At 35.9% G+C, this 11433-nt stretch overlaps 1 protein-coding gene across 1 annotated transcript; it reads right to left on the reverse strand.

Moving 5' to 3' along the window:
• Nucleotides 1–288: 288 nt before the first annotated feature.
• On the reverse strand, nucleotides 289–11186 carry LOC123547931 (uncharacterized). The gene is made up of 5 exons (XM_045335177.2): nucleotides 11064–11186; nucleotides 5255–5457; nucleotides 4447–4866; nucleotides 2941–3052; nucleotides 289–2060 (listed from the first exon to the last, which is right to left on the reverse strand). The coding sequence occupies exons 2-5, from the start codon at nucleotides 5415–5417 to the stop codon at nucleotides 551–553; spliced, it is 2205 nt and encodes a 734-aa protein (XP_045191112.2). The 5' UTR covers nucleotides 5418–5457; nucleotides 11064–11186; the 3' UTR covers nucleotides 289–550.
• Between the last annotated feature and the right edge of the window lie 247 nt (nucleotides 11187–11433).

The raw sequence follows: 11433 nt of genomic DNA on the forward strand, positions 1-11433 counted from the left end.
GAAAGTGAAGACAATATGCGCCTCTCTTTGGAGTGAAAAAATCCTATTAAGTTTCGCTGAATTCCAGCTACTGGTTTCTCAGAAATAATCCGGCCAAGAAATGGTGCCTGTTTACTTATGTCGAATAATCAAAGGGCAATAACTCAGTAAGTAAAAAATCATTCGATCAAAATAAGACGATATGATGCGAGAAAAGCTTTCTACGAAGTTTAACTGAATTCTAGCTTATAGTTGCTGGGGAATACTTCGAACAAAGATGGTGCTATTATATAAGAATCAACAAATGAGTTAGCTTGTACATTTTGTATATTTCAATACAGAAGCGACAAGACAGAAACATTAAGTAATAAGAAAAATGAGGTTTCTTTCTTGTAAAAGATCATGATCATTTTAAAATATCTTATTCAAACAGATTTTCACATAACACAAACATTCAGAATATATAACATCTAAAATAATGATAACCAGGATAAACAGTTCTTGATGCAATAAAGGTATGTAAATTTACGCCCTCTCAAATAACACTCGTAATTTATCACCATGCTTTGAACTATGAAAATTTGACATTCTGACATCTGGTTTTCTGGTTAGGTAGCTTAGTAGGTAAAAGTGAGGCCTCTGGTACCTGTTTCTTTGATATGTGTGTGGATTTATCGTCCGGTTCTATATTTTTACCTGGCTTGGAAAGGAGTTTCATTTTTGATGGTTTTATCGGTTGTAAAACATGACGTGTAGCCACATGTTTTCCAGATTCTTTATTCAAGTCCTTCCTCTGGTTGGCTGCCTTTATGCTCGGTAAAGGAATGTTATTTCTATTTTGGTTGGCTTGTTTCATGCTCGGGAGAGGAGTTTTATTTCCAAACGCTGATGATGACCTCGGCACGCCATTGGCATTCCTCAGAGTCGTCGGCACATTCTTTGATGAAGGGATGTCTGATTTCGTATTCTTCACGTAGTACTGTTGCTTTCTTTTGTTTGTTAAGTCACTTTTGTTACAGCATTTAATGGGTACAGGTATTTTCGTTACATCTTTCTTAGAAGCAGACTTATCAATTCTTGCATTAGAATGTACTATCATTTTTAATTTATTTGTTACGACTTGGAACGGTCGGTCCTTCAATCCAGTGTCAGTCTTCGATCTTATTTCTTTCTTCTTGCAGCATTTAGGGGTCGTTTCATGCTTCTTTTCGAAGCATGCATAAGGCTTTTCATCTGTCCAACAACTTGTATTTCCTTCCAAGTCTTCACTTTCTTCAAAGTTAACCCTGCAACGTTTTATTTCATTGAATCGTTCTTTATCCACCCAGCCAAATCTTTCCTTCAGTCTACGGAGTTCAATATTCGGGTCCAAGTAATCTGTATATGGTTTTGTTACGTGTCTCTGATCGTCTAATGTATCGGTATCTATTTTGTACTTTTTACTCTGACTTGTGTATTTTTTCCTGTGAAACATGATTACGGAACTGCGCTTTAAGGCTTTGAGTCTTTCATCATTTTTGGAAGTGCTCCCATAAGTTTGCACAAGTAGTTTTGGGATTCTTGATTTTTTCTCACGAACATTAAGCACTCTTGCCAACTCAACTGCAGATAATTGTCCAGCGGGTATTTTCGATTTAAAATGGTCAATTAATGATCTTCCGTCTTTATTTGCACTTCCTGGGACAACGCCCTCTCCATTCTTTTCCTCAGTAATTACTACACTAAGAGGTTTTAAGATATCTACGTCAACGCATGTCCTCAGATCTTCATTCTTATTGTTTAATAGTTCCGCTACACATTTTATTTCTTGTGTATCTTGCTTCAACCCCTGTAACCCAACAGCATGTCCTTCATGTATTTCATTTATTTCATCATACAGCGCACGGATCTCCTCTTTCGACCTTGCATTCTCGTCAAACAAAATGTCTGAAATGATCTCTTGCTCTATATGCTGAGCCCTGACTTGTGGTGCTTCGTCCTTATAAATAGTGGAAGCTTTCATTGCATCAGCAAATGCTCCCGTTACCTCTTCTATCTCTGCATGTTCTAAATATACAGATCCCATAGCCTTGTCTATCTCTCTGAAAGAAAATATTTTTCTTGTTAAGTCAATGCGTCAAGACTGTTTAATGTCTTAAACAAACAACGTTTGCGCAACGGAGTTCTCTATATTGTTGATGCGATTAATTTTGCATAAAATACAGACATATGTAAAACTTTCACGTAAGCTATCATTTCGTCAAAACACAATTACAATTTTGTAGTGAAAGTGCAATTTGTGGGGTTTTGTTGAAGTGTCTAAAGCAATAGAATGTTGAATAAATTCAATAGCCAGTCAAAATGAAACAAGAGCGGCAGACTGTCACAAAATACGCCCGTCTAAATATTCAGTTACGTAAATTCAAGGGTCATTATCCAAGAGTATCCGGGGCGATTTGGGTGGTTATCGAACTTTGCCGAGATACTATGCCCAAAAACATTGTCGCCAAGTTTTGTGAAGATCGGATGAAAACTGTTTGACTTAAGAGGGCAGACAATGCTAAATTCGCAGTTTTTCGAGTAATTAAAGGGCCATAATCCAAGAGTGCCTAAGCGATTTGGCTGGTTATCAAACTTGGCCGAGATATGATGCCCACCGACATTGTCAGCAAGTTTGATGAAGACCGGTCGAAAACTGTTCGATTTAGAGAAAGGACAAGGCTAAATTGGCAGTTTTTCGAGTAATTCAAGGGCCATAATCCAAGAGTGCCTCGGGCGATTTAGGTGGTTATCGAATTTTGCCGAGATACTATGCCCACAAACATTGTCAGCAAGTTTGGCGAAGATCGGATGAAAACTGTTCGACTTAGAGAGCGGACATGCTTTTGGTCGCCGACCGCCCGCCCGCCACTCGCCGCCACGTGTTTTTACATACTATGCCCCGCTCTTTTAGAGACGGGCGTATAAAAATGCAATATGTACCTCAACTGTCTGTTTATGTCATACTCTCGTTTTTTAATCACTTTTTCCAATTCTTCTTTTTCCTTCAAGTGTAATTCGTGAACCTTTCTAAGTTCCTGTATTTCTTTAGAAACTGGAAGGTAAAATGAAAATTATGTGAATATATCAAAAGAAAATATAGAAGTTTTGTATGCAGGTACTTAGCAATGCTAAAAATTACTTCACATTTTCAATTTTCAAATAAAATGGTCAATTAATGATCTTCCGTCTTTATTTGCACTTCCTGGGACAACGCCCTCTCCATTCTTTTCCTCAGTAATTACTACACTAAGAGGTTTTTAACCCTTACCCTGCTAAATTTCTAAAATGGACTGGTCCATCATTCAATTTGGGCAATACCATTTATTATTCGAAGGGGAGTTTACTGAAAATTTACTAACTGAATAGCGAACAGTGCAGACCATGATCAGACTGCACGGATGTGCAGGCTGATCTTGGTCTGCACTGGTCGCAAAGGCAGAATCACTTGCCGCCAGCAGGCTAAGGGTTAAATCTGGGATTAAAAACTAGGCCACTAGGTCAAATCAAAGAAAAACTTTGTGTATGCGATAGAGGCTGTATTTTTCAACTGATTTTCATGAATTTTTGTCAGACTGATTACCTTGATAAAATCTAGGCTTAGTTTAAAAGTAGGTGATCTGGGGACAAGAACTAGGTCATTAGATTAAATCAAAGAAAAAAGGTGTGTATGCGATAGAGGCTGTATTTTTCATCTGATCTTCATGAAATTTTGTCAAAATGATAACCTTGATAAAGTCTAGGCGAAGTTTGAAAATGGGTCATTTGGGGTCAAACACTAGGTCACTATGTCAAATCATAGAAAAACCTTGAGTATGCAATTCGGGCTGTATTTTTCAATTGATCATGAATTTTGGTCAGAATAATTGCCTTGATAAAATCTAGGTCAAGTTCAAATATGGGTCATCTAGGGTCAAAAACTAGGACACTAGGTCAAATCAAAGAAAAAACTTGTGTATGCAATAGGGGCTGCATTTTACACCAGATATTCATGAAATTTGATCAGAATGTTTGTTTGGATGAAATCAATATCGAGTTTGAATATGGGTCATCAAGGGTAAAAAACTAGGTCACCCCGTCAAATTAAAGAAAAACCTTGTGTTCGCAATAGGGGCTGCATTTTGTACAGGATATTCATAAAATTTAGTCAGAATGATAGCCTTGATGAAATCTAGGCCAAGTTCAAATATGGGTCATCTGGGAAACATGTTTACACTCTTATGATGTGTTTCTCAGGTAAGCGACCTAGGGCCATCTTGGCCCTCTTGTTTAATTTATAATTTAGAATATGTACATGAAGGTGTGTTAACTTCTATGATTTTAAAAAGTTCAAATGAATTTTAACTACTATTATGCTCTGAAGAAAACGGTGTAGCATGGAAAAATGCTTGTCTCTGAGCCAGTTTAAATAAAAAGAATAAATGAAAATCTTTATCGTATTTGGATTACCCTTCACATCTGGAACAGGAGAATTCCTGACACTGTTGACTTTCGATGCGGGGACATCAGTTTCTAACATCAGTATATCATCTGCCTTTTGATTGGTCATCGGTTTCACTTCTTGACCATTGGCTTGTACTGGTCTCTCCCGGGGCCAGTTAACTGGAGAATACGAGTTGCTATATCTGTTGTAGGGTACAGGTGAATAAATCCAGGTTGAATTAAGTAAGAAATGCGCGAGAGACTGAGTTTCAATACCTACAAAACTTTCACTGTCTCGAGTGGCAACATCTACTTTATGTTTCGCTTTATATTCAGTCTTCGTGAGTGGTACGTTAAACTTTGTGAACGGAAGAGGGGCGTACGCTCTAGAATTCATCAGTCTTGAATTGGCGTTAAATGACGGCTCATTGTTGTTCTGAAGATTGTCTGCAAAAATAGAGTAATGCCTGTTTTCTGTGTTCCATGCTAGACAGGAAAATCAAAAATGATATACAAAAAAAATGTATTCTATTTTTGGCGAAACGATAATATATAGAATGAACTAATTGTTTCGTTATCCTAAAAACAATCAATATTGACAAAAATGGTCACATATGAATCAGACTCGGTCACTAAAGCTGAAATTTTAATTTGATTCTGGAAACTTGCTGGTAAATCTTAATGGCATACGTTTACCTAGGCGCCCTTATTCAAAAACATTATATACATTGTATATCTATGAAGCGATTTTGGTGGCGCTAGTGAGAACTGGTTTCATATGAATCAAATGATCAAACGAACTACCTTTTAAAAAATGAACTTAAACAATACGTACATTTTTTTATTCTTGTACTAATGACCACAGGAGACTCACGTCCACATACTAGATCAGTAGCATGGTTGTGATCAACAACAGACACGTCACGTGGCGATTTAATCACGTGATCTTCTGCTGATGACCGTTTTGTGAGACCGATGTCGTCCTTTGACGAGATCATAGCTCATTCACTCTTTCTTCTCTTTTAAGCTACCATAACGCTGGAAACAGAAAGGAAATGTTCATTTTAGGAATAAACGAATGATGTGCACTAAAGCTCTGTATAAACCAAGTACAAGTTAGTGGTGATATTATACACTTACTGAGTGGCTTGCTGGCCGATAGTCGAAACTATTACCCGAGGTAAAAAAAAAAAGAAATGGAATAGATTAATATTAGAGGCTGACAAGATAAACTGTTTACATTACTTTGATGTACATGTACATTCTACTAAAACTAAAAAAACAGGTTATGTAGCTTCTTCAAGTTCTTTGATTTCTATTTTTTTTAGCTCACCTGAGCATAAAATGCTCGGGGTGAGCTATTGTGATCGCTCACCGTCCGTCCACATTTTCCTTTAAACAACATCTCCTCCTAAACCACCAGGCCAATTTTGATGAAATGTTCAGAGGAATGTTCCTTGTTCCTTGGGTGGTCTTTTTTAAAAAATGTTCAAAGAACTGAATTCCATACAGAAATCTGATTGCCATGGCAACCGAAAGGAAAACCTTTAAAACTCTTCTTGTCCAAAACTAAAGAGCCTATGGCTTTGATATTTGTTATGTAGCATCATCTAGTGGTCATTTAACAAGATTGTTCAAATAATCCTTCTGGGCTTAAAACTGGCCCTGTCCCGGGAGCACATTGTTTAAATAGACTTGTATAGAGAAAACCCTTTTAAAAAATCTTGTCTTAAACCATTAGAGCCAGACCTTAGATATTTAGTATGTGGTTCTCTACCAAGATCCCTGGGGTCAATATATGCAACGTCCGGGGGTCCCTTGTTTTACATTGACTTACAGATGAAAAATCTTTTTTTTTTAATTCTTGTCCAGGAACATAAGGTCCAGACCTTAGATATTTGGTGTTTAGTATTAAGTATTGTCTAGTGGTCATTATCTAGAATGTTCAAATCATGACCTTGGGGTCAAACTTGACTTCGCCCCGGGGTCAACAGTTTTTACATTGGCTTATATATAAGGAAACCCTTTTAAAAATTACTTTATGAAACCAAAAGGCCCAGAGCTTAAGTATTTGGTATGTGTCATGCTCTAGTGGTTCTCTACCAAGATTTTTCAAAGCATGACCCTGGGGCCAATATAGGCCACGCCCTGGTGGTCCATTGTTTTACATAGACTTATTTATTTTAATACAGAATTCAATACTCATCTTCAGTATTCTTAACCCTGACCTACTGACCTTCTTTCTTGTTTTTGAAGGTACAGCATAGAAATCTGAACTATATGTATAACTTTTAATACAGATTTCAATACTCATCTTTAATATTCTTAACACTGACCAACTGACCTATTTTCTTGTTTTTTAAAGTTTGGAGCACCTGTAATATAAAATCTTTTGAATAATCTCTACCGTGACTTACTCACCTCGATTTTTTTTTTGAAGCTTTAAATAGCAAAGAAATTTGCTCAGGCAAACAACTAAACTCAGGTGAGCGATATAGGGCTATCATGGCCCTCTTGTTTATCTTTGAAGTACTGCTTGTATCATGTATTAAAACTGGATAGATTTATGCATATTAAGAAATTTGGTAAACGTAAGTTAAAGACAGGACTAATGTCCAGTAATAAAAGTACCCTACTAGAAGGGGTTTAATAATATTTGCTGCTGCAGAACGCTATTTTTATAGTGTAACTAAACCGAAGGACATGTAGAAGTCTCTAAATAACCAACTGTCTTTAAATCCGGTTACATGAAAAACATTACACCTTTTAAAGTTAAGGAACTGACAGTCAGACAGGCAGGCAGACGGACAGACGGACAAACGAACGGACGTAAAACGGATAGAATAAGATGAAGAACGCAGTCTACATAATGCACTCTACAGTATCTATGTTTCATGTTACATTAAAATCGGACGAACTAACAAAGGAAAAAGAATAAAAGAAAAAAAAATCCTGTTTTTTTTTAGCTACTGCAACATCCCCATTTGACATATTTTGGAATATTTGTAACCATAGTAACCACATATGTTACCAAAAAAATATGCATATACTTCATATTACCATCTATCCATGAACCAATTAAGTTTTAAAAAAAAATAATCTTATACTTGTACAGAACCACATTTGTTACCAAGCTACGAAATAGAATTAGGTGTATGTCCTTTATATTGCCGTCTGTCCGTTAACTAAGGTTTATTAAAATGTACTTTTAAAGTTAACATATTAAGATCACACTCAGCAACTTTTTGGTCATATTTTTAGACTATTTGTTTCCATACCAACCACATTTGTTGCGTTAACAATGAAATAAATGAACGTGCATATTCTCCATATTGTAAAGTATCCATGTGCCAGGTTTCTTGAAAAACGTTTTTATTTAGTATTGCAGAGCTTTGCCTCGTCCAATTAGATTGCGTATCATTTATAAACAAAAAATATCGCACATGAAAAAAGGAAACATTTCATTTATATACTTTGAAAAAAGGGCCTTCAAAGTCCGAAACAAGATAAAGCATTTTCATACAAAGCAAACAAGTCTGACACCAAGTCGGCCTCTAATAGACAAATTCTTGCAAGAAAAAAAAGAAAGAAAGAAAGAGAAAGAAAAGATATTTAGTGCTAATAAATTTTGCTTTTGATACCGCCAGTATCATATGCGCAGTACTTTTGTTTCTGTTATGAAGAAAGAAGCTTATATTCTATGATTTTTACATAAACTGCATAATTTTCAAAAAAGAAGTAAGTTAAATCTTTTACCGAGTGCACGATGAATTAATTATTTTTCTCGATTATTTTAGCCGCGAAATGATCATCAGAAATAAATGATATTTTGTTTAAACATATTTTTCAATGGTTTTAAACAAATTTTACCATTTTTTTAGTCGGTGAAAAATATATTTGATAATTTTTACTCATAGAGAATTGAAAACATGTAAAAGGTCTTCAACTACATCTTCTCTCTAGAGAACAGATATTTAAAAAGAAAAAAAAACAAAAACAAAAAAAAAAAAAACGACAAAAAGCAAGCTACAAACTATAGCCTACCTTCCCTGTTGGTGTTCCCGCAATTAATGAATTTAAGGAATTTGATTGGTTTTTCAGACAGTCTGGAACTTAGACAGCAGAATTGTTTTTTGAATAAAAAAAAACAGCTTCTGAACAAAACATACAAGTAGGAGAACTTATTAGCTCGCTGTGACGAAAGTCACCAGAGCTATAAACATAAGACATAAGTTCCGTAACTCTTTTTTTCATGTTGATGAAACTTGGTCCGTTTTTTTAACTTGGCCACTTTTTTTCAACAAATTCCGTTTGCAATTTTCAGCAAATTAGTATCTCAATAACTTACACATCACAACAAAATAGGTTAAGCACAGCTATTCGTAATAGTAACAAAAACAGAATGACGTAATGTTCCCCTTTTTGTAATTAGCTATATTTTTCTCTCTTATTTTTTCAACAATATTCTGTTCGCGATTGTCACTGTATCTTAGTACCTGCACATCACAACTGAATGACATTGCCAAAATAATACAAACTGAATGACATTGCTAAAATAATACACACTGAATGACATTGCCAACATAGTACAAATTGGATGACATAAATTCTATTACTCTTGCAAGGATGTTGATGAAATTATGCAACCATTTTTATACAAATTATATTTCAAGCATCTGTTCCTTTGGTATTTTCTGAAAATATAATTATTTTGTTATTCTATGCTATAAAGTGGAAGCGGGGTATATAGAAATGCTGTCCATACATGCGTGTCCGTCATTTTGTCTGCAGCCCCATCACCTCTCACATCCCTACCAATATATTTTGTATACTGTCAACCCACTTACCCCTCGCATAACCTCTCCTACCCATCCCCACCCCATCCAAAAAGGTTGTTTTTACAGTTGCTCGTATTTCTTTCTTTTGTTCCTCAGTATCATGTCAATCCCAACCCCACTGGCACCAGATCAGAAAGAAAATGCCTCCGTACGTGTTATACCCTACCCCTAGGTATTCTATAAGAACCATGGTCATGAACGGGAAAATATACTAACCCGTTTCAATCGCGCATTTCAAACCTAAAACACGCAGTGCGGTAAATGTGTACTATGGATATCAAACAAGTGGTAATTTATCTTCCATTGAGTACCGCCGGTCGCATTTCTTTAATACATCTTATCTTAGTTTTATGTAATTTCAACGTAACACAAAAAACTTGCTTGAACTTCCCTGGTGAAGTTCCGTTCTAGATTAAAAAACCATTCTGATTGGCTGTTTGTGAAAATGTATGTCAATCGTCACTTTACTACACGTTCGCTAAAATGTGAAAATGCAGCATTAATGTGCAAAATGAATAAAATAAACAAACAGATGCAGACCAATGTACGATTTCAAATTAATATCGTATACAAGATGATTTTCATTCATCATTTCGAGTTTTAGTGTAAAATTGTGATTTTTTAAATTCTGTTTTTGTTTGTTTACGTTTCGCCAAACATGTGCACACTGTCGTGACCTCTAGACCGGATGTTCATTAGGGAAGGTCAAGCAAGTTTTTTCTGTAACGTTGACGAAAGCATAAAATATGTTGATAATCTCAGCAATATGGAATATTGAGATAATGTGACTGGTGCACGATGGAAGATAAATTATCGCTTGTTCAATATGCTACATACCCATTCACCGAACTGCGCGTTTAAGTTGAGAAATGTACGATTGAAACGGGTTAGTATAATATCCCGTTCACGACCATGGTTCTTATAGAATACCTAGGGGTAGGGTATAACACGTACGGAGGCATTTTCTTTCTGATCTGGTGCCAGTGCCCAACCCCACCCAAATCACCACATCCCACCACAACCACACCATCCCCATAGTTCTGTTTTCCGTGACTTGTGTGTCTCTTAGTATCTCGTCACCAGCCTTCCAACCCACACTACCATCCCTCCCTTATACACACATAAACCGCCTCAATAGCTCAGTGGTAGAGTATCAACGTTGGGTGTGGTATATCTTGGGTTCGATCCCTGGCCGCGTCAAAGAGGTAAAAATGGAACTGGTAGCTGCCATATTTGGCACTAGTAAGTGTCTTGTGTTTCTAGATATTGTCTCTTAGTATCTATTTTTCAACTTTTAGATTCTTGTCTTTCTATATAGTGTCTGTTCGTAATATCCCTTCACCATATCCCCCGCCGAGCAACCTCCATCCACACCTTTCATATATTTTTTTTTATTTTCCCGTCATTGCGTATCTCGGCATCTTTTTTTTTATTCAATCAGCCCCTATCTACCAAATATTCCACAATCCAAATTTATACCCTTCAAGAATGTGCTCTTACTTAACTCTTCATTGATTTTTTGCGGCGAGTATACAAAATTAAATGAAAATTTGTTTTCCATTTCTTGTGTTGGCAGTAAAAACATGTACAGGAATAATTCGATGAACCCATGGGTTACTTATCTCGTAGCCACGAGATGAAAGATAAAAACGCAAACTTCCGAACACTCTACTTCAGAATCCCATAGACTTGAGCTTGAATGTGATAAAAAGTCAACAATGAAAATAAAGGGCATCATCTAAAATTCAGACACAAATTAAATTAACCATCTAGTTGTAGATATAGTGAAAACAAATATGCACTTACCATAGATTTTTCAGTGTTGTTGGTACATTTTAAATGTTACACTCTTCTGAAATTGAATCCTTGCCCTACTGGTAAGACACCGCAAACAAAACTGACGTCGTGTAACCAAGACCACACGACGTTGATGACGTTACTTTTAAAATGTCAAAACGTCATCGTCAAAACATAAATTAACGTTGCTTTGAAAAACACTCAGTTTTTGTTATAAAACACTATTGACATTATATTTATCATCATGGGATATTTAGACGATGTCAATTTTAACTTCTTTGGAAACCCGTGTCTGGATGGTGCGAGTACAAAATATTATTATTATTATCATTATTATTGTTGTTGTTGTTTGTTGTTGTTATTGTTATGTTGTTGTTGT

The sequence above is a fragment of the Mercenaria mercenaria genome, chromosome 9 (assembly GCF_021730395.1).
Source record: "Mercenaria mercenaria strain notata chromosome 9, MADL_Memer_1, whole genome shotgun sequence".
NCBI classification, from domain to species: domain Eukaryota; kingdom Metazoa; phylum Mollusca; class Bivalvia; order Venerida; family Veneridae; genus Mercenaria; species Mercenaria mercenaria.

What these genes read in the sequence shown, in the direction of transcription:
- LOC123547931 (XM_045335177.2), bottom strand. Translation starts at nt 5,417, where the DNA reads ATGATCTCGTCAAAGGACGACATCGGTCTCACAAAACGGTCATCAGCA. An exon ending in TAGTACAAGAATAAAAAAAT is followed by an intron (nt 4,867 to 5,254) that starts GTACGTATTGTT and finishes CTATTTTTGCAG; the next exon opens with ACAATCTTCAGAACAACAAT. An exon ending in GACATAAACAGACAGTTGAG is followed by an intron (nt 2,061 to 2,940) that starts GTACATATTGCA and finishes ATTTTCTTTCAG; the next exon opens with AGAGATAGACAAGGCTATGG.